General features: G+C 47.4%; 2 protein-coding genes across 8 annotated transcripts; both read left to right on the forward strand.

Moving 5' to 3' along the window:
* Positions 1–400: 400 nt before the first annotated feature.
* Positions 401–15,270, forward strand: ERLIN2 (ER lipid raft associated 2). 2 transcript variants are annotated; one of them, XM_067312285.1, is made up of 11 exons: positions 406–570; positions 670–751; positions 1,186–1,232; positions 2,067–2,128; positions 3,082–3,207; positions 5,770–5,843; positions 6,271–6,329; positions 7,659–7,750; positions 8,485–8,574; positions 11,007–11,086; positions 12,180–15,270. In XM_067312285.1, the coding sequence occupies exons 1-11, from the start codon at positions 464–466 to the stop codon at positions 12,387–12,389; spliced, it is 1,029 nt and encodes a 342-aa protein (XP_067168386.1). In that variant the 5' UTR covers positions 406–463; the 3' UTR covers positions 12,390–15,270. The 2 variants fall into 2 exon arrangements, with proteins under 2 accessions (XP_067168387.1, XP_067168386.1); XM_067312286.1 differs by lacking the exons at positions 11,007–11,086; positions 12,180–15,270 and adding an exon at positions 10,366–11,000 and having other exon boundaries at positions 401–570.
* Positions 15,271–15,860: 590 nt separating this feature from the next.
* On the forward strand, positions 15,861–22,764 carry PLPBP (pyridoxal phosphate binding protein). 6 transcript variants are annotated; one of them, XR_010886544.1, is made up of 9 exons: positions 15,861–15,967; positions 16,516–16,623; positions 16,909–16,944; positions 17,586–17,661; positions 18,504–18,638; positions 19,461–19,603; positions 19,943–20,041; positions 20,381–20,610; positions 22,441–22,764. XR_010886544.1 is itself a non-coding variant. In XM_067312431.1 (9 exons), exons 1-9 carry the CDS (start codon positions 15,872–15,874, stop codon positions 22,461–22,463), a joined length of 819 nt encoding a protein of 272 aa, XP_067168532.1. In that variant the 5' UTR covers positions 15,861–15,871; the 3' UTR covers positions 22,464–22,764. The 6 variants fall into 6 exon arrangements, 3 of the variants coding, with proteins under 3 accessions (XP_067168532.1, XP_067168533.1, XP_067168531.1); XR_010886542.1 differs by having other exon boundaries at positions 20,381–21,655; positions 22,441–22,762; XR_010886543.1 differs by lacking the exon at positions 22,441–22,764 and adding an exon at positions 21,523–22,097.
* Positions 22,765–24,716: the final 1,952 nt, after the last annotated feature.

Genomic DNA, 24,716 nt, shown 5'->3' on the forward strand with positions numbered 1-24,716 from the left:
GGGGCATGGGGCACGGTTCCCGTGTGCGAGTGAGGGGGCAGTACAGGGAAGAACTGGGCTTTGGGGCACGTTTTGCAGCACTGGGACCGGGGCGAGGTGGCCAGGGACAGGGATCCAGGCCCGCACGAGGCACCCAGGCGTCTGGACCTGCCCAGCCAGCACCGCCAGAGCGGGAGGAGCCGCATAGGCACCCCTGGCACCGAGGCGGCAGCCAGGCCCCGTCCCCGAGCGGCTCCCAGGCGCCGGGCGGAGGCGGGTCTCGAACCCGGATCTCCGAGTCCCCGCGGCGCCGCCCCCCCCGGCTCTGGCGCCCCCTGGCGGGGGGCGGCGCGGCGGCCGGAAGCGGGCGGGCGCGCGGCGATGGCGTCACGGCGGCGCCGGGCGGAAGCGTGGCGTCGCGCGGGGCGCGCGGGGGGCGGCGAGCGGGGCGCGTTGCCCGGGAGACGCGCGGGGCCGCGGGGCCATGGCCCAGCTGGGCGCCATCGCGGCGCTGGTGCTCAGCTTCCTGGCCGCCGCCTTCCTCTCGGCCATCCACAAGATCGAGGAGGGGCACATCGGCGTCTACTACCGGTGAGCGGCCCCGCCGGGCTCCCGTCCCCGTGTCCCCCTTCCCCCCCCCCGGCGGGCCGCGCCGCGCCGCTGCTTGACGCTCTCCGTTTCCCTCCGCAGCGGCGGGGCGCTGCTGACCTCCACCAGCGGCCCCGGCTTCCACCTCATGCTGCCCTTCATCACCTCCTACAAGTCGGTGCAGGTGCTGCTGCGCGGCCGGGGCGCGGGGCCTGGGCGGGGGGGGCTCCGGGGCCGGGCCCGAGGGCTCCCCCCGGCCGGGTCGCGGGGTTTGGGGGGCTCTGGGGCCGGGCCCGAGGGTCCCCCCGGCTGGGTCGTGGGGTTTGGGGGGCTCCAGGGGCTGGGCCCGAGGGTCCCCCCGGCCGGGTCGCGGGGTTTGGGGGGCTCCGGGGCTGGGCCCGATGGTTCCCCCGGCTGGGTCGTGGGGTTTGGGGGGGGGGGGAGCTCTAGGGCCGGGCCCGAGGGTCCCCCCGGCCGGGGCTGCGGTGGGAGCGGGACCCCTCGCGGCCGCCGCAGAGGGGCTCTGCGGGGTGCTGGGGGCTCCCGCGTGTGTGGGGAGGCCGGCGTCGCAGAAAGCCGGGCTCCTGAGCCTTGTTCCTGAAATCTTTCTCTGCTCAGACCACGCTGCAGACAGACGAGGTGAAAAATGTCCCCTGTGGCACCAGGTGAGCTCAGCTCTAAACCCCCTCCCCAGCTCTTTATCCCTGTAAGAAGCTGTCTGGGCCTTCCCCTCGATTATACACTCCAGCTTGCTTTAAAATGTGTAGGTTTGTTCCGACAGACTTGATTTTCCTCCCTAGCCCCAAGTGAAAGTGATGAAACCTGCTCTCTGTTACTCCTTGCCCAAGCTAACGAGTCCTGCTGAGCCTGTGTGGGCGTCTTGAATATCTCCGCACCTCTTTCCCCTGTGCTTCTGCCTTTGGAGTTAATGTAGACGATGCTGACAGGAGTCTCTGTAATCTCATTCTCGATTTAGTTAAGTTTCTGCTGGGAGCAGACTGCATTTCAGCTGGCTTCAGAGCGCTTTCCAAGCCTGACCTTTCCTGTAGCAACTTACTTGCACGAATCTAATACTCTGAAACTTGCCTTCTCTTTGTAGAGAAGTTACCTCTGTTTTGCTAGTCTGAAAACTGAAGCACAGGAAGGAAGCGAATGTCTCGCTGTCACAGGAGAGCTGGAACTAGGAAAAGGACTCAGGAGTTTGTATTTCTGTATTGTAGCCACTAGAAACTGGTCTTTCCAACCTGGACCTGCATATTGTGATGCAGTTCCTAAAGGACACTTGTAGCTAAAACCAGGAGGCTGGTGCACGGAGTGGGGTGGGGGCTTTGCCGTAACGTCGCAGCGGGCTGCGCCGAGGGCTGTAAATGTTGTGCTCAGCCCGCTAGAGGGGAGTGTCCTCTGTTCAGCAGCCGTCCGGCTGCACGGCAGAGCATTTGGCCGCTAGTAAACGTCTTTATTATTTTTCTTCTTCTTTCTTTTTTACCTTCTTTTTGCAGTGGGGGAGTGATGATTTATTTTGACAGAATTGAGGTGGTGAATTTCCTGATCCAAAGTGCAGGTGAGTTCCTCCCTTTGACCCTGCAACTCCTTGCGCCCGGCATCCATGTGACTTTGCTTTCCCAGAGTTCTTTGTGCTCCTGCTAGTGCAAGGTGAGGTCGGGAGTTTGTGCACGCTTGTGCTTTGACTGGTTTGGGGCTAGGCAGTACTGCTGGTATTCCCCTGTATACCTTGTAAAGCTCCTACTTCCTGGGGCTTAGACCTTTTAACTAGCTCTCCCAGGCACTTGGGTGTTTATTATTTCTTGCACATACTTGTTCTGTGTTACTAATTACTTCATTAATACCTGAATGTCATCTATCACTTTTATTATCTGTGTTATTACAGCCCCACTGGGCTTTGTGCCTCAATGAAGAGCTTCTGTTTTGAGTAATGAGACATGCAAGCAGTGGGGGAGACGGGAGTCTGCGAGCAGAAGGCTGGCATCTGAGGCGCAAAGGGAATGACCCATGCAGCCTTTTCCTCAGACCCTTTTCTTTTTAACATCCTGTTGTTTACGAGTATGGTATTATTTCCGGGCTCGTCGGCGTCCTGCTTTGAGACCTCTGTCGTACCCTGGCTTTGGGATCCCCTCCCCCTGCTGTGTGCAGGCCCCGCTATTCAGACGCAATCCATGTGTGCCCTCTTCCTGACAGACATTTGCAGGTAGTGCAGAGAGGGCTGCTGTGACTTAGATGTCATTCTTTTTACTAAGCACGTGACAACGCTGGTTAGTGTGTGATGTACTGCTAGCAATAATTAAAACTCCCTTGTCAGAATACGTGAACAAAGTGCTTGTTTGCGGTGCAGGCTTCTCTTCTCTGGTGGGTGCTTCCCCGTTTCACCGACTGGCGCTGCATCTCTTGCTGTTGCTGGTGGGACCGAGCCATAAGCTTTCCACTGCAAGTGTTCAGCCCCGCCTGAGACATCCCCCACCCCAGCTGTTAACACCGGTTTCACTCCTTCTTTTATAGTATATGACATAGTGAAGAACTACACCGCTGACTATGACAAAGCTCTCATCTTCAACAAGATTCACCACGAGCTGAACCAGTTCTGCAGTGTCCACACGCTGCAGGAGGTCTACATTGAGCTGTTTGGTGAGCTGCCTCTCTGACCTGTGACACTAACTCTGCAGGCTTAGTGCTGGGTTGATGGTTCCTTGATGTTTCTGATAACTATCTGCGTGGTCTGTTGATACAGAAGTCGCTACCCTGTAACAGATGGACTTTTACATATTAATCACATCTGCTCTGTTTTGAAACAGGATTGTTAACCAGCTGTAGTTATTTGCTTCTCGCTACCTTCCAGTGCTGAGGGCTTCAGTGTATTGTAACAACAACAAAAAAAAGTCAGAAGTAGCAGGGAGTTTGAGAGGAGCAAATAGAAATTCTGCTGTGCGATTTCTGCATTTAGGTAATGTGACTTGTTGAATCAGTCCCAGGGTTTGCTAGTCTAGATGCAAAAAGCAGTCCTCTGCTCTTTGCTGTCACAGAAAGTATGAACATGCACTCACTGCCCTATGGATTCGATTAGCTTTGTGACGTGCCCATTGCTGCAGCGCCTGGGCGTTGTGAGTGAGTGTTAGAAAACAGCCCTGCTTGGCGAGGGCCTGCTGACCTTCCATTCCTCTCTTCAGACCCCTGGGAAATCAGGCAGCACAGACGCTTGGAGAGCACGTTTTAAGCCACAGTCCAAAACAGAGTGGTGGTTTCTTGGTAGAAATAGACAGGCCGCTGCCAGTGCTGAGTGTTCTGTTCATTGCTTTGGAGTGACGAGAAATCCCTTCCAGCATTTGGGCGGTATGACAGTGCTGGCTGTAGGCAAAGTGTTGCTGTGAACAGTTTGGACCCAAAATGGACTGAGTTCATGGCTGTGATTTTTCGATGCCAAGTCCTTGAGAGAACACAGGGAGGGTGCTCGCAAACCATTCCTCTAATCAAACGGGGCTTTCCAAGAAGCTTGGCTATCCCCTTTCTGCCTGGGTCTCTGCGGAAAACTTAGAACTGGGACTCAGTTCCCCTCCCGTTCCTTTACGGGACCGTTGGCGAGTGTGCTGGCTCTTTGCTGATGGAGTCTCCAGATGTCAGCAGCTGCTGACAACAACTGCTTGAAATGACTCAAGGCCACTGACTTGCACAGAAGGAACTTGTATAAACTCCCGTGTAACTCTTTTGGTCTGAGCTGAATGTTTTCTGGCTCACAAACTATGAATGGAGCATGGCCCATTTCAAACAGACTTATGTCATGATTTGCTGCCCCCACATCTGCAGGCAGGTGCAGGAAACTGATAACAGCTGTTTCCTAAACTCCTGGCTGAACTGTATTACAAATGTGAGTTCCAGACAGCCAGACTGGGACCAAAGCAAATAATAAAGGAGTGAGATGTGATCGCTTTCAAGGCTATTACATTTTTATTTTCCCTTTGCATCTCTGAGCAGGCCCCAACTGGAAACACTGCTATCCTTAGAGCTTTTCACTGCAGCAGGCTTTTGTTTTGTATTTCTTTTTGAAATTTTGTAGATATTCTGAAGCTAATTTTTATCCATTGAGCCAAACAGATCTTGCTGATGAAGTTTTTGTAGTCTATTAAAATAACTAATGCAGCCATTTTACATTTCTGCCTTTCCAGTTTCTTTGTCTCCTGCTGGAACAGATGCAGTTCTTAATCAATCATGATCTAGCTGGACCGCATCTACTTGAGGATCCAGTTGGGAAGATATCACTGGGAAAGTGGGTTTGAGCACAAATGTTTTATTATGAAGATATTATCTCTGGCTCAAAAAGATCTTAAACTGCAGATTGCTGGCAACTGGAGAGAGTTTCATTTTATGCCTGCCATGTTTCTGTAGTTTTTCCCAAGTGTTTGCATTGGGTACTCTATCATTATTTTCCCTGAAAAGAGCTTTTGTGTTGTAGATGTGTGGCCTGTGGGGAAGGACTTGATCTCTGAATTTGTACAGAGTATAGACCACATCCCTGGCAGTCCCAAGTCTCCATCTGACTTACATTGTGTAGGTGACTTTGTCCCAGATCAAAGTCTCCAAGAAGACTCTTCAAGAGCCCATGAGTTCTGTAGCTCAGACCCAAGATATGCTTCATGCCCCCATGGCCATGCAGGCAGTGGATAAGTGGCTCAGTTGTGACAGGGATGTTGCCTCTCAGGATGCTTTAGAAAAGGCACTACCTTCTCTGAGCCCTCTACCACGATCAGCCCTTGTTGGCACAGCAGTCAGTGACCTTGGTATGGCTGTTTCTAATAGATCTGCACGTGTAACTGATTTTCTGTTCAGTGCTTGGGTTCTTTGCATGATGAATCTATGAGGAATTTAGTCTTCCAGAAGTCTCCAGAGAAGAGAGAGAGTTAAAAGCCTGTAAACAGAAAAGAGAAAGGTCCAGATTGCCCCATTGCCAAGAAATGCATGAAGACTGTTGGGTCTTTAACGCTTTGAAATGCTGCTTGATGTGCTGAGAGAGATAGGAACCTGCCTTTAGCTCAGGGATGCTTTTGCTCAGCACAGCACCTTTATATCAAACTTATATTTGTATTTGCTTTCCAGGAATAAGAAATCTGAGCCATTCCACCTAATTCACTACCTGTTGAGAGCAAGCTGCCTTTCGGGATTTTTAGTTACCTTTTTTTTTTTCCTCCCCCCAATCAGATCAGATTGATGAAAACCTTAAACTGGCCTTGCAGCAAGATCTAACTACAATGGCCCCTGGATTAATTATACAGGTAATTAGGGTTCCACATTGGAATGTCTAAGATGCAGATCATAGGGAGGGGTAAGAGCTAAAAGGAAATAGGAAGCTGTGAAAAGTTTTTAGAAAATTGCTTTATAATACAGTCTGTGTTTAACTTCTCGAGGAATGAGAACAGTATCTTTCCTGTTGCCTCTTGATTTTGTTGTTTTGGGTTTCTTTTGGTGTTATCCTGGATACTTGTTTAGCCGGGATGTAGTCTGCTGTCATGTCAGGAGATCATTAAAGCTTACATTTGCTCTATGGAGTCTGGAGCTGGTGACAATTCCTGCAGCATGTAAAAGCTTTGTCTGGCAGAGCATGCCCTGAGTGTTAGCTCCCCCACCCTCTGCAGCCTCGGGGGCCGTTTGCCTTTTGATTGTTGGCTGCTTGCCTACGTTTTCTTCATTCTCTCTTTCCAGGCAGTTCGAGTTACAAAGCCAAACATCCCTGAAACGATCCGGAGGAATTATGAGCTGATGTAAGTGCCCGAGACCTGCACCTTTGTGTTACCAAAGGGAATCGGTCATCCAGATTAATGTGTTTTCACAGCATGCAGTGATCAGAGTGCCCTCTGCCAGGCACGCTCTCAGCCTCGTGCTGCCTCGCTACCATCCAGGAAGGGTGTAGTGAGGCTGCGCTGGATAAGCTTGTGTCTGCCGCTGTGACCGGCAGGTCACTGTGAGTTGGAAGGTATTTCTCCATTTTGCGCATTTGGGTACAGAAATTATTTTCCCCGGGAGCTTGTTCCCCTTGCCACTGTCCCTATTTTAGAAAGGCCTCCCAGATCATGTGAGTGAGTGGCAGGTGGATAGAGTCCACCACTAATCCTGCTGTTTGACTAGGTTTGAGAAACTGTTGATACAACAGGCTGAAGACTTGCAAAGCTTTGAAATAACTTTCTTTAATAGCACTTGACATCCTGATCCCTTTTCAACATTGAGCCAGCAGCTTTGTTATGCACTTGATCATTCAGAAATGCTTATTTTCTCTGAGCGCTCTGCCAACAGAGTCAGCACAGGCCAGAATAAGATCCCTTTCTTCCTTTTTCCTACCCTAGCATTTGCTCTGACCTTTTGGTATCATGGTAAATTGTTTGCACTATGATCATGATACATAGAATCCCAAATCAGCCTACTCTTATTTGTTGCCGTAAATGCAGCTGGATATGTGTTGAGAGAGACTTGGTTTTGGCTCCAACTGCTCTGCCCTGATTGGAGGGAATATTTAAAAAAAATACACTTTCTTCTGAAACTTCTTTTTATGTGTACAGAACAGTAAGATAGAAAAGACTTAAGCCGCATGTAAAAGGCATGGAGCCATTTTGCTAATAAAGGATGATTTCAAAGCTGTTTACTTCCAAAAGAAGCAAAGTAAGCTTTCACATGAGAAAGAGAAGTTGTAACCATCTGTGTTGAAGGCAAAGCTTTTGTAGGATTTTCATTTCCTACTTTGTTTTAATAATTTCCTCATTAACAGTAACACATAAAACTTACCATGTGTATGGTCAAGATGTATTTCTGTGATCTGCCTCTGCCAGAAGGCTTTATGGGAGTCAGCAGAGAGCAGCAGGGAATGTTTCACACTGACCTTACTGAAAAGTGTTCTTGCTATGGCGGAAAGAAGCAGACACTTCAGGTTAGAAAAAAGCTGTGTGTGTACATGTGCACACACTCACTTTCCTGATTGCTGCCTGCCCTAAACGCATGCTCAAAGGAGGGCTGAGCCAGCGTCATGTTCTGGAGATAATGGTAGGTCAAGCCTCTTCAGTAAGCTCACGTTTTATAACTGCCTTTTTCTGGCTTACTAGGGAGAGTGAGAAGACGAAGTTGCTGATTGCAGCACAGAAACAGAAGGTGGTGGAGAAGGAAGCAGAGACAGAAAGGAAGAAGGCCCTCATTGGTCTGTATACCTCTGCCAGAAGGCAAAAACTGTACAAGGGTGTGTGGTGGGGTAGGCAGCAAAAAGAGGGAACCCAAGCGTCTGTGGGGGAAGGTGTGCTCTTGGTTCCTCATTGAGTCTGAATGCCTCGCCGCAGTTTGACAGTATCCATGAGAGCGTGACCATTAACTGAAATAGCGTCAACCAGGCATTGTAGTAGGAAAGGCAGGAGCTAGAGTTATTGGAAGTTTTAGACCCTCTCTGACTTGCCCTGGGTCTCTCCCAAGTCTGCAGCAAGAACGCTTGCGTCTAAAGGTGCTGTGAATGTCTCTGAAACAAGATTCCTCGCATATTCTCTGCTGTAAGCCTGTGTGTTTGAACCAGACCTGCAAAGTTCTCATTCCTTGGTCTTGCTTGCCTTGAGAGGGGACTGTGTGCCTTTCTTTTTGTGCGGCTGGAGTATCTTTGTCCAGTTCTGTCTCTTATTGCAGTTAAGAGCATATTACAAGTGCATGGTGATCTCTCTGACTGCATCTGTGTGCTGCTGATCTAAAATTCTTCCAAAGAACTCAAGAATTTTTCAGGTGGTTTCCAGCTTTGCCCACATAGACTGACCCCCCCCTCTGAGGGTTGAGAATATTTTTCCCCCATTTATTTTTACCAGAAGTGGGTGGTAAAGATTTCCATGGGTGAAGTTGCTTCTGGCATTAGGAAAACTGTCATGACAATATGGACTTGTCTCTTTTCCACCTTAGAGGCAGAAAAAATTGCACAAGTTGCTGAAATAACTTATGGACAGAAAGTGATGGAAAAGGAAACAGAGAAGCGAATTTCAGAGATTGAAGGTGAGTGGTGAGCTTTCCAGTAAGCAAATACCTTATAGTGGTTTTTATCTGAAGATCTCCAAGCAGTTCACAATGGAGTTAAGTAGTTCTTGCATCAGTGCAATGAACTGTGAGTATTGACTGTGGTCCTCAATCTAATCTGACATTCACAAGGGTGCAGTTATTTGTCCAAAGTCATTCATTTTGAGCCCTTGTATACGGTTCATAACGTTTCACGGTACCTTATGTAATGTTTTGTGGTTCTGAATACATGTGTCTGAATGCTGAAATTCTCCTAGCATTTTCACCACCTATTTTACAATGGAGTTTTTAGGTGGTCACATTAGGGCGGACAGCAGAAAGCATTCAGCCTACTTGGACAATGGCAAAGTTTGAGAATCTCAACTCCAAGTTCTCGGGTGCCTCTTCATACAACCTAAGTGCAGGAAGTATGATTGTCAACAAGTGTAGAGGCAGGGAACAGGAGACTGGCATCTTCCTACAAGAAGTTCTGCCAGGCTTTGGATAATGGCAGCAGACGCTTGCAGAGGAGTAGAAGCATTCTAAAATATTACCATGAAATCTTGGAGGTGCGGTCGCACCTCTTGAATATCTGCAGTAGGGTAGCGTTGTGGAAGCTTTCTATCCTTTTCTTGCTTAGAGATTATTCTAAAACTTGGACAGTTGTGTGTGCGGTGGGTTTTTTGTTTTTTGGGGGGTTTTTTGAGAGGGAGAAGAAAAGGGATTCAAATGTAGCTTTAGTTTTCAGTGTAGTATGAAATATGTGGAAAACAAAATTCGGCTATCTACTCATTCTGGAAAAGCAGGGATCTGTCACATAGCTTCTAAGTCGTAAAGGTCAAGAGAAGGGGTGGAGGAGCTTTAGTATTTTGCTTTAACCAATAAATCCTGTAATCTGTCTTCTAGCTGGTGTTTTTGCTTTTTCATCCTCCTCAAGTGTTGCAGTTTGCTGGTTTTTAGGAACTAGGATTGGCCAGAGGCAGGAATAGGACTGTTTCTTTGCAGATTGTGCTTCTTGGTACTCTTTTTCCAAGATGATCTTTGTAGAAGTTTGTGCTATTAAGTTAAGAAGGTGTCCCCATACAGTGCCTTGTCAGGCAAATTCCAGGACATGACAAAGGGTCTGTATTTCCAGCTTGTAGTGGCAAGGCCTTATTTTCAATTACATTCATTATAGGCCCTGTCAAGCTTTGCAGAAGCCCACTAGGAGCCAATTAGAGCTTTACAGATCAGTAGCTTCTCATTAAGAAGTTCTTTGCAGAAATACAAAGGTTTTTATTTCGTATAAATACATGTCATCAGGTGTCAGGCCTTCAATTCAGCTCCACCCAGGCAGACGATTCGGCTCTCCCTCATTCTTTCTAGTGTCTCTAACTGGGACCACTCTGGTTACTAGCCAAAAGAAGGGAAGTCTAAGGCCGCAGCCACCCAATTGCTTATTTGATTTTTAAATGTAGTTGTTCACAGGACTCCCTGCTAGTGTAGGCAAGCAAGTGGTTTATCCAGCTGCACAACTCTCAAATCCAGACTGATATGTGTTACAAATGCGTGTTGCTCCCTGACTTGGCTCCCTGTTATAGAGGGAGTGTCAAGAGATTGCATTGAACCAGACAGATAAGCTCATTTTGGCCTTAACAGAATGCCCTGATACAGCATCAGTATTATCAGGTACATAAGTCAGAAAAAAGAAGAAAAAAAGGAGAGGAAAAAAAAAAGAATGCTATACAGAAAGGGGAAGTATTTCTTTCCTTAAATGTCTTTGTTTTTTCCTTGCCTATGCTTCTACCCTAGGAGTCAAGGAGGTTCAGTATCCTGCAGGATCAGACTCTTACACAGGTGTTGATATTGCAGAGAAACAGCTCTCTGACATCTCTCCAAGGGACTGAGTCTGTAAAGGTTAAAATTTCCTGGCTCTACATGCCAGACTCTTAACCTCAATATCCCAGACAAAATCCCATCTGGGGAATTGCATTCACTGCCATAGACTTCATCTGTAGATCAGTCTGACATGCTGTTCTTGGAGTCCTGTGCAAATGTCGTGAGTAAATACCACTTTTGTAATGAAACAGTTGCTGTGTTTTCAGCACAAGAGTTTAGTGGCTGGCTAGAGAAGAAAGAAGAGAGTGTACTCGGCCTGTGTGACAAGAGCGGTAATAAGAAACCTGTCTTTATAAAATGCTTTGAGGTTTTCAGTCACAGATACAACTTATTTTATAATATCATCCTGCAGCATTTCAGGAAGGAAAAGTAAGGAAAGATCCCATTTCTGGGTTTCCCATTTTGTTCCCCCTTCCCCTTGTTGTATGTATCCTTTACAGTTTAGCTGTAATACTGACCACATAAAAAAATTTCTGGCTGCAGATGATACTTACGTGGCTGGAAATAAGAATCTGAGTGTGGGAGCCTGTGGTGTTTGTTTTTTTTTCTCCCAGATGCTGCATTTCTTGCAAGAGAGAAGGCAAGAGCTGATGCTGAATGCTATACTGCTATGAAAGTAGCCGAGGCTAACAAGGTATTGATATTTCCTTATGCTGCGGCTGAAGCAGGGCTCTTTACGTTAGGCTGTATAGAAGCACTTAGCAAAAGGGCAGCCTGTGTTTATTGTTTGCTTATGGTGTCTGATTGTTCAAGTCGAAAAGCAAAACAAAGCTAGCTCCTCTCAGAATGAAACAACAATGATGTTCTTACTTGCAAATTCATTTTCTTTTCTAGACAGATAAATTTATGTCAGGATACACAAAATATCTGGTTATCTCAGGAAACAGCTCTGCTAGATGGTAATGGGGCCATGGCTCCCTCTGTAGATAGAATATCAGTTTCAGTGTTGCCCTTTCACGCTGTTGTCATCAGAAATGTTGATCTGTTTCAATCTGCAAGCTGGCAAGCAATCAAAAGCAAGGAGATCTCTAGAGTGACGGATACATTTAGAGTAGACAAGCGTTCGGCAACGAACAAACGGGGCTGCTTTAATCCACCAAACTAATTAGCCTGGCAAAGCCTTGTTCCTGCTGAAAAGAAAAAGCTAGAAATAGAGAAATTACATGGATAGAACTGTCAGGCTTATTATTGCCTGCAGCGAGTTCCCAGGACATCCTGGCAGGAAGACTTTCTGTTTTGTAAGGGTCAGTGAGAATGGACAGAGGTCCGAGATGTTTGTGCACAAGTTTTGTCCCAGTTATTCCATTCTTTCTGTTATAATGTCATTATCCTGAAAGAATGAGCTCTGCTCTCCAAAACGGACTTTTCAGTCTACTCTGTGGGGAGAAAAAAGCCGGTTGTATTTTTCTTTCCAGTAGCTTGCATTGCAAGAGCTTTCCATGAGTTATGTGCTTTAGAGCATCTCCATCTCTGTGATACATCTGGATTGAACATTCCCTCAGCTACTTCCATCACTTTCTGAGTTCCCCATTCAGTCACTGGGATTTAGAGCTTGGCTTGTATTGGCTTGAAAGAGAACCTCCTTCTAGATACTCCATCTTTTCATTTGGAAAAAGTATAAGCATGACTGCTAGTGTTTTGGAAAAGTGGACTCCTTATATGCTTATGACAGAAACTTGGTTTTGAGTAAATCTGAGCTGTCGGTGATCTTTTTTATTTTTTTGCAGCTGAAGTTAACTCCTGAGTATTTGCAGCTGATGAAATACAAGGCTATTGCGGCAAACAGCAAGATATATTTTGGCAAAGATATTCCCAACATGTTCATGGACCATGCAGGAAGCCGGACCAAACTTGCAGATGGACTGGCAGAAGGAGTCCAAGATGATGATGGGGCAGGAACCAGTGAGGACACGAAACTGCCTCATAACATCAACTGATCTTGCAAGATTTCTATTTGTTTTATATGAAAAGGAAAAAAGAACTGGGAAGTTTCTTTTTGTTTCCCCCTTCCTGTACTGAAAGAGATGAATCAGACTTAATCCTGTCAATCTTTTGTATGACAATTAGATGCAAGGACTTTGGTATTTACGGGGTGTTTTTTCCAGTGACTTCTAAGCAATCAGCTCCAAATACGTACTCTAGATGCACCTCTCCCTGCTGATGGACAAATAGATCAGTTATTCTGGAGAGGCTAGATGGAAAACATCTCTGGACAATCTGTTCTGCAGCCAGCTTAGCTAGGTACTTAATTTTGGAGTGAGGTGGTTTGTAGCAGTGGGAAGTAAAGAAGGTTTGGGGTTTTGGAGGGAGGGGGAGTTGCTGCTACAATTTTTTTTTTTTCTTGTTGGAAATTTCCAGTACTTTATTTCAAACCCCTTTTAAAAAAAGGTGCTAGACTTTTGTACACTACGCATGTCTGCTTGAAGGCCCAGACACTGTCAAAATGGCAGGTTGCTGCCTGCTGTATGGGGCACTGTGACTTTCCTAACGGTCTGTGTGAATGCTCCAGGCTCATCCTGAGCGTAAGGTGTAACAAACGCATGGAACCGTCTTTTCCTGAGGTTTAAGCCAATGCATTTTGCCTTGGTAGGGCAGCTAAGAGCATTTGCACAGGGAGTTACGGAAATTCAGCTGAAATGTTGGAGGTTACCTAGTTACCATGCGGGGTGGGGGGGGAAATCTAAGCCTTAGACCAGGTGTCACAGGGGTAGTGGCCTGAAATATTCATTTTCCGCATCTTAACACTGGTTTGTTTTCCATTTGTCATATTTGGGGAGGGTTAAAGGGGCGTCTGTATTCTGTGGTTCTTGCTGGCAGTTTATCTGCTAGGTCAAGGGTCCAGGTATGTTGATGGAGGCAGCATCCTGCCGGTGTCTCAGTGGACTTAACTTTCCAGTGAAATCAAACTGGGAACATGGTACTTCTCACAGTCTTCTCATTTAGAAAAACTATAAAGGAAAGGGTTTTTGTATCATAGACCCTGATTTTGCAAATAGCTGTGCTGGCAAGTAACTGCCTGAATGACTAGTCCCGCAGTCATTACATTACATTAGCTGCCTATTTGCAAGAGCAGCTGGATTTCGGTGTTTACAGTGTCTTATTAGAAAGATGATGTTCAGGTAAGCTGAAGTGAATGGAACTGAATTGTTGTTTTTTTCAGAATAAACCTTGAGAGAGGAAGATCTACTAGTAGCAAAGGACATAAAACACCATACTGAAAGTCACAGGGCAAAGGCAAGAACTTATGTCTGGACTATTCAAAGAGAAAATTTCCTTTTCTGTTCAGAACATGCTATACAGTGTACCTTTCACTGCAGAACACTGATTAATTCTTTGCATACCAGCTGTAGAGAGATAATAGATTTTTTATTTTACATGTATACAAAACTTTAAGTGAGGAAAAAAGCTCAGGGCTAGAGCGAACATCTGGTTTTTTTTGTTTTTTGTTTTTTTCCCCCCCCCAATCCATCTGTCACCTGGCAGGAGAACCTGTTTATTAATTGCTGTTTTAATTTGCAGCCCATATACTAATATAAAATGATATGAGTGTAAGTGCTAACTTTGTTGTCAGGGAGCGGCCTATTGCATTTACAATCTAGTGCCGCAAAGCTTGCTACCTGCCATACTTTGTTTCACTCTTCAGTGTTTTAAATATGCATTAGGTTTTTTTAATAAGGCAAGCACAGTAAGGTAGAAATCTGATGAATTTCTAGTGCTGGTTCCAGTATTTTCACTTTTTAAAAAATATTTTTACTTTTGGGATGATGACTATTCATATTTGAAAATTCAAAATAAGATACCATCAGTTACTGCTGGAGAAAAGTCACATCTCCTATAGGTATTTTTTGTGTCTGTTGGAAAACCTGAGCTCCATAATGAAAGTTTCATCTCCAAACCTACAGGGGACCAGACAGCAGTCAAAGAATTGCATCAATAGGTGCATAGGTAATATTGCTCAGTTTTACAAATAGGTTTCTGCAGAGGATTATGGAGAGGGAATAGCAAAACTTTTGGCATGAGGTAATAGTACCTAACACTTTTGAGGATCATCTAGTTTGTTTGGGGTTGTTCTACATTCATGTTAAGACTTCCATTTAGTAACTAATACCTACTTTAGTCAAGTATTTTCACAAATGAAAAGACCCAAACAAACCAAAGTGGTATTATAAGGTATGCTTTTGTGTAACTTTACTGTAAAACAACAGTTTGGAATAAATAGGTCTTAAGTTTTTTTTTTTTTCTTATTGAAAACATTGCTATTAAAGTATTCATTTGCAGGGGAAATATAGAAAAAGGAATAACCAGTATTATTAATTTCAAATACAGATTTTTTTTTTAAACCATCATGGGAACCTTTATGATTCCTCATGATTGAAAATTAATTACTGCAATAGGAGAGATAACATAGAATCTTGTAACTTAAGCAAATTGTAATAAGAATTTAAAGAAAAAAAACAAAATTGAAATCATACAAATTTTTTACAAGCCAAAATTAATTGTTGCTTTTTTGTTCAGATTCTTCATTATATATTTAATTTCTTGAACCTTCCAGAATAAATTTCTCACTGCGTGTAAATCTTTATTCCATGTATCTCTTTAACTAACATTTTGTCATAACTTCCATAATCGGCAAGCGTGAAAGGAAGGCTTGAATTTTAAAACAATTCAACAGAGACAACGCAGGTGTATGGCACTGCAGTTATCTGGGAACGGGTGGCAGGAGCAAGGTACAGTGCAGTCTTTGATCTTCCCATGCGTTGAGTTAGAAGCCTTTTTATTTTGGTATTTGCTCTGACAATAAACTGGCCTTCGATTTCAGTTTTAGTCTCTTTCATGGGTGACCCTTAACGCGATGCGCAGATATGTTTGCAGGGAAGATCTGCCGAGGACGGAGAGGACGGAGCGGCGGCCTGGCCTGCGTCCGGCAGCGGTGCCGCCGTGCGGGACGCGTGTGGCCTCTCCGGAGGAGCGGAGGAAGCTGAGCAAATTGGGGGGGAAAAAAACGCAGGAATGGGACTCCAGGTGGCAAACGCCTAGGATTTGGTAAAGTTCGCCGAAAATCGTTGTTATGTTTTACCAGAGGGCAGGAGCCTTCTGGGTGTCTTTCAGCAGCTGTGTAAATACTGTCGCTGCGCAGTGTATAGGCGGAGGGAGGGCAGCTCTGCGCATTAAGGCAAATATTGTGGCTGACCGGGCTGCACCTGGCGGGTCCCATCTGCTCTTAATGCGGCCGCGAAGCCAGCAACCACCCCCGACCTTCCCAACATGGCGGCGCCGCGCTGCGGCCCGCCCCCCCCGCTGCCATTGGCCGGCGGGTCGCGGCGGCGCGCCCTGATTGGCCATCTGCCCGGGCGTGGAGGGAGGGGAGGGGAGGAGCGGCGCGCGTGTGTGGCGGAAGGCGGCGGGGGCCTGCCGGGGGATGTGGAGAGCAGGCATGGCAGCCGGGCAAGGGCTGGGCCCGGCGCTGCGGTCCGTCACCGAGCGGGTACAGCAGGCGGCAGCCCGGAGGCCGCAGGTGAGGGGCGCCGCGCGGGGGAGGCCTCAGAGCCCGGAGGGGGGATAGCTCTTGTCTCCGTGGCGGCAGGGCCCTTCTCGCTATGGCGGCGGGTCCTCCGTCACCATAGAGATCCCCCCCCCATCACGAAGACACGTCCTCCTCCACCATAGAGACAGCCCCCACCGAGAGGATGGAGACCGGTTTCCCCCCCCCCCCACAAACATCATAGATACAGGCCTCCCAAAATGAGGACAGCCCCCCCAAGGTAAAGACCGGCTTCCCTCCCTTACACCATAGAGACAGCCCCCCAAGACCATGGAGATAGGCCTCCCACCGTGCAGACAGCCCCCCCCACCATAGAGACAGGTCCTTCCCCCCGCAGAGACAGGCCCCTCATGCCTATGGTGGCCCCCAGGGCAGCCCCAGGCTGTGGGACGGCCAGGCGCGGAGGTGGCCGAGCTGGGGCTGGGGGCCGGGACCGGGCCCAGCCCTGGGGGCCGCAGCGCCCCGGGGGCAGCCGGAGCCGCCCCGGGGGGCCCTCCCTGACCGCCGGGTGCTCCCCGCAGGGGCTCCCTGCCGTGCAGCCGCGGCTGGTGGCCGTCAGCAAGACGAAGCCGGCGGAGATGGTGATAGAGGCCTACAGCCACGGGCAGCGCAGCTTCGGGGAGAACTACGTGAGTTGGCCGGGCGCCGCGGGCGGGCGAGCGAGCGAGCGGGGCCGCGCGTCGAAGCCGGCAGCCCTGGGCGTGCAGGAGCCACGCAGCCGCCCTCCGACAGCCGCCTGCTTCCCGCCCGCGCCGTGCGTGCGGAGCTGGGCTTGTCTGCGGCACAGGGGCCCTGGCCCTGTGTTCGCTCGGGTCCACGGGGGTCCCGGGAGCACCGGTTCCGGAGATATGGTACTTACAGCATCACCAGCTCGTGACGCAGTTTTAACAAAACACTGTCTTGAATTCTTTTAGGTTCAAGAGTTGCTAGAAAAGGCATCAGACTCCAGAGTAAGTACGTGGTTTCCTATACATAGTTTTCCTTGCATAGCTGTGTCCTGAGGTGTATTCAGCACAAGTCCTATCTTTATTTAGAGACCTGGTGATGGAGGCTGTTTGATCTACTTTGGAAAAAACTTCTCATTTCTCTAGATAAATGGTGGGGGTCAGTCCTAGTTTTTTGCCTGTTCTCCCTTCCCCCTCCTTGCCTTGTTCACTCCCGAGGATCCTGTAGACACGAAGACCCTGTAGACACGAGTGCCTTAGTCATACAGCATCTGTCTGAACAGTGCTTTGCCTCTTGTGCTTTCTGTGTAGGAAATGCCTGATCCTCATTTAAAGAAATGGTAATGACTCAGTTTGGCACAGGGGAGGGAGGGGGGAAGAATCATTTTATGATTCTTCAGTTACAAAAGAGCTTTGCCTTCCCCATCCACCTGGTAATGTTCTGCTGCCGCAGTCCTGTCCCTCTCCAGGCTGTGAAGCAATCTCAGTACACACCACAAGTACTGCCTGAGCTGTGTCTTTCAGGGTAAACAAAAGAAGACTGGGTGTCTGGAATTCTGTTTGTAGGCAAACTAAGACCCAAGCATTGCTTGGGGGAAGAGGGAATTATCATTCAGACCTGATTAACTGTTCCTTTCTGTTCTCAGATTCTGTCGTCTTGTCCAGAGATTAAGTGGCATTTTATTGGCCATCTGCAGAAAAATAACGTCAACAAGTTGATCGGTAAACTCTATTTAACTTTATGCGCAGTGACCTGCGGGCAATAGTCTTCCAGTGTTCACACAAATAATAACCTTGTTCATCCGTTTATATTGCTGATTACAAGCCAGAAAGAAATCTGATTAGCAAATGGAAGAATGTGATACTGCCCTGTTTTTCAGTCCTAGTTCAGTCTGTTTGTTTTCTCTTGCCATAGTCTGCTGCTAACTGTGCATGATTGCAAATATATTTGTGCTTGTGTTGCTCAGGCAGCACGAAGCCTCTGATTCAGAGGGGCTGGTTGTCCTTTGCAGTTTTCACAGCCTAAGCTGCTCCTGTGTTTGTTCGTTTTGCTCATTTCCCTTGAATTACTGGATGAGGTTTGGTCCATTGAATCATGCTGTGCTTTCACTCTGTAATTAGCTTGTTCCAGAAGGTTTTGGTCTTCCTGTGGTTTGTGGCACTAGAGAACTGACACCTCACAGTGCAGTGACCTGTTCTCTCTCTCATGTGCTTCCATATATGAGTGTGAATATCACTCTCCACACATGCAGTTCACTAGGTTATTGGGAAGCTATACAAAATTTCTCATTTAGTTACTATATTGTTTTACCTTCCTAACAAAGGTGCTAATCCACAGATTTTCCCTGTCTCTCCCCAGAAGGATGTGTGCACAGAGTCATTATGTTAACCAAATACTGTGGTTGGGGAAACAAACACTGTTGAAGTACCTTAGCTGCAAGATTAAGAGCAGGCAGAAGACTTTGGCAGTTAACTCACCAATGGCTGTCTCTGAGCGGGCTGAGTTCTAGATACAGCGATTTTTGTGCCAGCAGAATTGCCCTCACCTTGTCTTTTCTCCCTAGCTGTCCCTAACCTGTTCATGTTGGAAACGGTGGATTCTGTGAAACTGGCAGACAAAGTCAACAGCTCGTGGCAGAAAAAAGGATCAACTCAGAAACTAAAAGTCATGGTGCAAGTTAACACTAGCGGAGAAGACAGTAAGTGGCGGGACACTTTTTATGGTGATGTGCAGGTTGTCCTGCTGGCTTAGTGGGTGAAACAACCTGCATGGGATGGGTTGGTTTGCACTCTGCAAGAGCTCCTTTAAGCTAGAAAGAAACTCAGGTTGCTCTCAAGAGCAAGGGGAGGAATGCTTCTAAATCAGGTAGAACCACCAATACAGAGAAATGAAGGGAAAAGTAAATGCTATAGGATTTGCAGTCATCACTTTATTCATTTTATTTTATATTTGGCCTCAGTCACACCACAACCAAAATGTTTCAGTTGCCACCAAGCATGTGAGGCTGGAGGGCACCTGTAGAGAAAGGTTTTTTTATGCTGTTTTAACAAACCTAAGATGTAAGCATAGTCTTATATTTAAAAGCACAGAGTGCAAAAGAAAGGGAAAAGCTGAATAAATGGAGACTGTCCATTTACTTCAGGGTTGTTTGTTTGTCTTTTAGCCTCCGTATTTCTAAACACAGCTTGTGGCTGGCAGACTGGTCTCCTCACAAGGGAGTGCTGTGGTCAGAGCTGTCAGTGCCGAGTGTCGTAGCAGGACTCTAACAGTGGCAATGTCTCTGTTCGATAACTGGTTGTGCTTTGGGATGATATTAAGCCGCTGGGGGGCTCTTTCACTTGATGCCCCTTGCAAGGGAGCCCAGACTGGCTCAGTGTTCTTTTTTGCCCCTGAGGAGAGGAGTTTTGGTGAAAAGGCTAATGAGAAATCTGATCTGATCCCCTTCTGCCTGGCCGTGGGGAGGGCAGTTCTCTGGCAGAGCTTGGCATGCATTCCCCCCCCCCCCCTTTTTTTTTGCCAGGTAAGCACGGCCTGCCTCCTGGAGACACCGCAGCAGCTGTGGAGCATGTCATCAGCAAGTGTCCGAGCCTGGAATTTGTGGGGCTGATGACGATTGGCAGCATTGGCCATGACCTTAGTAAGGGGCCAAATCCTGATTTCCAGGTAAGAGTTTCTAGAAGAAAGCTGTGTGCAGGGGGCTGCGTCAGGCAGAGGAATAGGGTCTGTGTTCTTTGTCTGTCATGCTGGTGTGATAATCGGATATCTTCAGAAGATGTGTAGACTTGTAAGTATATGTATTGTCAATAATGTAGCCTGTAATGGGAGACCTCCGGGCGTTCTCACAGTGCTGTAGAGCAAGCGTTAACAGGAAGTGTGGGAATTTCCCATTCTGTGTAAAGGAGACTTCAAAGAGAGGCAGAAATCGCAGTCTGTGAAACCTTGATAATGCGTTGCTGTGGTTGTCGCAGAATGTGCGATCCTCTCTTCTTTCCTCCCGTCTAGATGTTGCTATCTTTGCGGCAGGAAGTGTGTGAAAAACTGAACCTCCCCATTGAGAAGGTGGAGCTGAGTATGGGCATGTCCACAGACTTCCAGCACGCAGTAAGTCCGGTTTCGCTCTGCCACCCTTTCTCTCGGGAGCTAAATGTGCCATCACCAGCAGCAGGCACCCAAAAGTCCAGCCCAGGCCTCATCCGGGCAGGCCTTGGAGGCCTCCCCTTGGGTGGAGATCCTGATGGTGCTGTTCTTTGAAAAATAGCTCTCCTGGCCCTGGCATACAGTTCTGGGGATCAAAATCGACCCTTGTTGTAGCCGCAGATGGCAAGTGCATGGGCAACTGTCCCTCTGTGACATGACGAGCATTGGGGTTGTTTTGGGGCAGTGTCGGCAGGTGGGTGGTAGCCCTGCATTGAACTATGTCTTTCTTTCTCCTCTTCGTAGATAGAAGTTGGATCCACAAATGTCAGGATTGGAAGCACAATTTTTGGAGAGCGAGATTATTCCAACAAAGCAGACGGTGGCAAGGCCCTTGCTGAAACTGAAGGTAAAATGGAGGCCTTGACAGTGCAGGGTCATTAAACGGGGAAAAAAGTGGCCTCGACAGAGGACAGATGATGGGAGACCTCACTATGCATTCTTACCTCCCTCCGTGTCGGCACCTGATCATGATGGTGAGAGGAAATTCCTCGTAATAGAACAGAGGCCGGAAATGCCTCGTAATTTATTGTGATTTTAGAGTACCCGTAGAAACTGGAATTTTTGTAACCAGCAAATGGTAAGAAAAATTGTGGTTGAAAGTGACTTTAGTATCTTAGCTGCTTCAGGCTGATTAAGAACAATTACTTTTGGAAAACTAGGTTCAAAAAAATAATTATTTGTAAGAATGGAGCTGCTGATGAGGAAGAGGTTTCCACAGCAGTGTCAGTGATTGTTTTCACTGAGGAGTAAATTCTTCATTAACAAGTTTTAATCTTGCTAGAGACCTATAAATATTTCCTTTTGTCAAGTGAAAGTTTTTCACATGATCGCAACTGAGTGGTTGCTTAAATAGAAGCTACGTGACAGAGACATACTGTAACGCTTACTGGCTCTGAGTGGCACTGAAGAGACTATATGCGTTTAAATTGAGGATGAATAACAAGCACATGAGGATGAATAAAGAACAGTTGCCAGCGTGAGTTCATGGCGTAATGTTTTGGATGCAGGTTGCAAGTCACTGCTAACTTTTACCATTGGTGACATGTCTCCCCATGTCTTATGGGATGCTTTCAACCTTTCCCGTTCCCTCTTGTGAAGTGTTGCTGGAGTTATTTTCATCCTGCGTAGTACACTAGTTCTTGAGGCTGTAAGTTATTTTTGATCAGAGCGGGGCTGTTCTTCAGGCTCCTTGGTCTACCTTTGGCTTGCTGTTGCTTTTCCAGCAAGCCACTTAACCATTTGGTGCCTCTGCTACCCCGGCTACATCTGTAAGAGGATAACACTCGCACGTCTCACAGGTAGCAGTGAGGTTTGCTTGTTTGCTAGAGGCCTTTAGGGGAAAAGTAGTTCAGAAAGTAAAGTATTATTACTTCACTGTGTTCTAGGTTCCTGAGAAAATCCTTTCACCACTGACAGAGTTTCTAGACTATGTCTTAATACGTTTAAGTGCTGGTCTAGCCTTTTCTTCTGAAAGAGGGCAACGGGACTCTTCCATTGCAGTAGCTGTTTCATTAAGATGTGAGTAAAGCTCCTGTATTCTGTCGTGTGCTATCTGGCCGACAGTAGCCACATCATATCTCATGTAATGTGCATTACAACTACCTGTTCTGGGCTCTTGTGTGTTGCTAAGAGGAGGAGACATTGATTGCCAGCAGAAACACCCTTCCCCGGCTTCTCTGTGTGTGTGTGGTTAAACCTAGCTGTTGGATTTACTTGCTGACTCTAAATGCTGAATGTAAACGAAAAGAGTAAACTCTAACACCAAGCTATCGTAAGTACATGGTTGAAAAGGAACATGCAGTCTGAGCTGCCCTCCTCAGAGCTGCACCGTGTGTTGCTTCATAGTCTATTAGTAAAAACTGGTGAATTTGAATACCATCTGTGCCAACTATAAAGCTATTAAAAACGTTATTTTTATGTTCCAGTGTTGTGAATAAATGGCCTGAGAGTTGTTGTTGAAGATGTTTCCCTAACCTGGAGTCACTGTTTAGTGAGACTTGTTACTCTTGGGGTGGAGGAAAGGAGCTTGGTTTGAAAGACAGCTGAAACACAGCTGTCAAAGAAAGTGGAGCTTGCTTTGTTCAGAAGGGGAAAAAACCACTGCTGTCGGATGGAGTTAGTTATTTCTCAAAAAGCCCTCTGGGTGGCACTGCTCCCCAGGTCTAGGGCTGCATTTCCAGCCCACTGAAGGAGGAGTAACAGCTCTTCTGCTTGCAGAGGGCAAGTACAGATGAATAATAGTCTTGCAAATAACTGTCTGTATTTTTTGATTGAAGGCTGAAGTTAATCCCTTCCTCTTCCAGATCTTCCCCTGAAAATTATTTGAGCACCTGTGAAACACACTGACCACAGACTGACCACAGATTTTCATGTTTGGAAATTTCATAACATTGGAAGTAATTGTTTTGCTTTGTTTTGTTTTGTTCCTTTTTTTTTTTTTTTTTAAGGTGTGGGGGGAGTCAGAACACCCGTTCCTCTATCTGAACTTGATTCAAATGTGTAAAGAGTTCCAGTGTTTGTTTGCCAAAGAAACACCATTTCTAAAAGTTGGCTACAGCTCTCCATAGCAAATGTGGAATAAAAATGATCTGTTACCTAACATAAAGTTAGCAGAGTCTTGGAGCAGGCAGTTCTGAGCCTGAGTGGATGATCAGGTACATGCTGCTCTGCTCACAGCTTACTGATATCTGTTTTCCACTAACTTGCGGCACCAAGATGAGCTGCTGTTGTCACAGTTTTTTCTGTTACAGAGCACAGAACAGTGACACTGTTTTATGCTGGACTTCTATGAGAATTGTTTTGCTTTATGGCTCATGTTCCCTCTTGCTTTTCCTCTCTCAGGCATTTTGTGCTTATTTCCTGAGTTGAAACTGAACACTAGCCAAGCTTAATGAAGTGGTAAATGGTATAAACTGGAAGGTAAGAGCTCGCAGGTTACTGTGTGGCAAGGCAAGGTTTGTCCTGGATTTGGTGCCCTGGAGGTCCGGCTCTGCACAGTGGTATTTAAGGAGCAGACTGGTCACAGAAGTGTGTGGTCTTCTGGCGTTCTGATCTCTGTACATCAGCCCGCGTACATACTGCCTGCAAAAGATGCTCTCAGCCCTGACACCAGCCTCCAACGCCAGACCGGGACAGGGCCATGCGTGTCTCGGTTGCTCTGGAGAGCTATGCTGGAGTGCTGTGGGACAGCTCTCGTCTCCAGCCAGGTTGCAAAGGGTTGCGCAGGTGGTGGCCTGGGTGCTGTGACTAAACAGCAGCGCCTGCTGCAGCTGCAGTGGCTGATGTTGCAATGTGACAGGGTGCTAAAGAGGACAGGAGAACAGCATAAGGTTCTGCTGCCTTGCTCTGCAGCTGTTTCTCTCGCCCACCCCCCACTTCCAACAGGCTTTCTTTTTCTGACCACATCATGTGTGAGAACTTTGCTTCACTCCTTGTGTTGCTTGCTGAGCATCCCAAATGTATTTGCGGCAGGCAGTGCCCGTGGACGCTTTCCCTTCCCCCCTGTGCCCTTGGTGCATGCCTTCATGCAGAGCAGGGAAACTGGCTGTCCTTGGCTACTTGGCGCCTGTCCGCGAGGGTGCCAAAGCCGGCGGTGTTCGTGATGGTGGACACCTGTCCAGGGAGAGCAGGGCTAAGACCACCCACTCGTTTCACAGAGGTCGCCCGGCAGATGGTAACTTTTGGTCACTGGAGTGGAGCCAACAGGCTTGAGATAAAAGGCTCCCTGGCCTTTTAATGAACCACTCCCCTCTCAGGCACCTCGGCCCCCTGCAATACCAGCTTTATTTACATCTATTAAAAGCACTTGGCTGGTTTATTGAAGCAGCAGTGCTCTTACTCCCTTCTCGTAGGGGCAGTGTCACTGTCAATATTTGCCTTGGAGGAATACATCCAGCAGACTAAGGCTTGTTTTGTGGCCAGATGGACTCCTCCTCCCTCGTGACTTTACATGCTCTGCTTCTGGCAAAGAATCTGGCTAATGGTGCAAACCCTATTGCTTCGTAGTGCCGCGTTCTGCAAAGTCACGGCCGTATATTTCCTAGAAGTCCCATGAATTAACACTCGTTTCCATGCTCCCTCCAGTGCACACAATAACCGTGGGAGTGGGATTAACCAGACAGCCCCGATGGTCCTCTGACTTGGGAGAGCGGAGCCAGGCTCCTGGCAGGCCAGGAGGTGCAAGCTGACCCTTCTGTAGAGCCACGTGCACCCTGGGCGGGACTGCAGAGCAAAGCCTCACATATGCGAAGGAGAAACTTCCCAGCGGATTTGGGGAACATGTGTGGGTAGACTTGGCTGCCTCTAAAAGGAATAAAAATGTAGATTATTCTAGACGGAGGTAATGTGCTGCCGCTTCTCCTTTCATGGCTCTTGGTGAGATGAGCCTCTGTCTGAGGCCGTCCTTGGGGAAGCATCAGTGCTGAAGCAGCAGCCTCCTCTTGTTAGAAGCACTTTCTAAATTTGCTGAGCTTTGCAGGCTTCGGTTACCCTGTTAGGTAAGAGTCCAGGCACCATTCACTTCCCTCTTCCACAAAACCAGGCTTGATTTATTTTTTATCAGATAATATCTTTTGTGTTG

The sequence above is a fragment of the Apteryx mantelli genome, chromosome 29, assembly GCF_036417845.1.
Source record: "Apteryx mantelli isolate bAptMan1 chromosome 29, bAptMan1.hap1, whole genome shotgun sequence".
Classification (NCBI taxonomy): domain Eukaryota; kingdom Metazoa; phylum Chordata; class Aves; order Apterygiformes; family Apterygidae; genus Apteryx; species Apteryx mantelli.

Coding starts and splice junctions, on each gene's coding strand:
- PLPBP (XM_067312430.1), top strand. CDS start 15,872: ATGTGGAGAGCAGGCATGGCAGCCGGGCAAGGGCTGGGCCCGGCGCTG. Junction 15,968..16,515: donor CGGCAGCCCGGAGGCCGCAG/GTGAGGGGCGCC, acceptor TGCTCCCCGCAG/GGGCTCCCTGCCGTGCAGCC. Junction 20,042..20,380: donor CCACAGACTTCCAGCACGCA/GTAAGTCCGGTT, acceptor TCCTCTTCGTAG/ATAGAAGTTGGATCCACAAA.
- ERLIN2 (XM_067312285.1), top strand. CDS start 464: ATGGCCCAGCTGGGCGCCATCGCGGCGCTGGTGCTCAGCTTCCTGGCC. Junction 5,844..6,270: donor CCCCTGGATTAATTATACAG/GTAATTAGGGTT, acceptor CTCTCTTTCCAG/GCAGTTCGAGTTACAAAGCC. Junction 8,575..11,006: donor GCGAATTTCAGAGATTGAAG/GTGAGTGGTGAG, acceptor TTTTTCTCCCAG/ATGCTGCATTTCTTGCAAGA.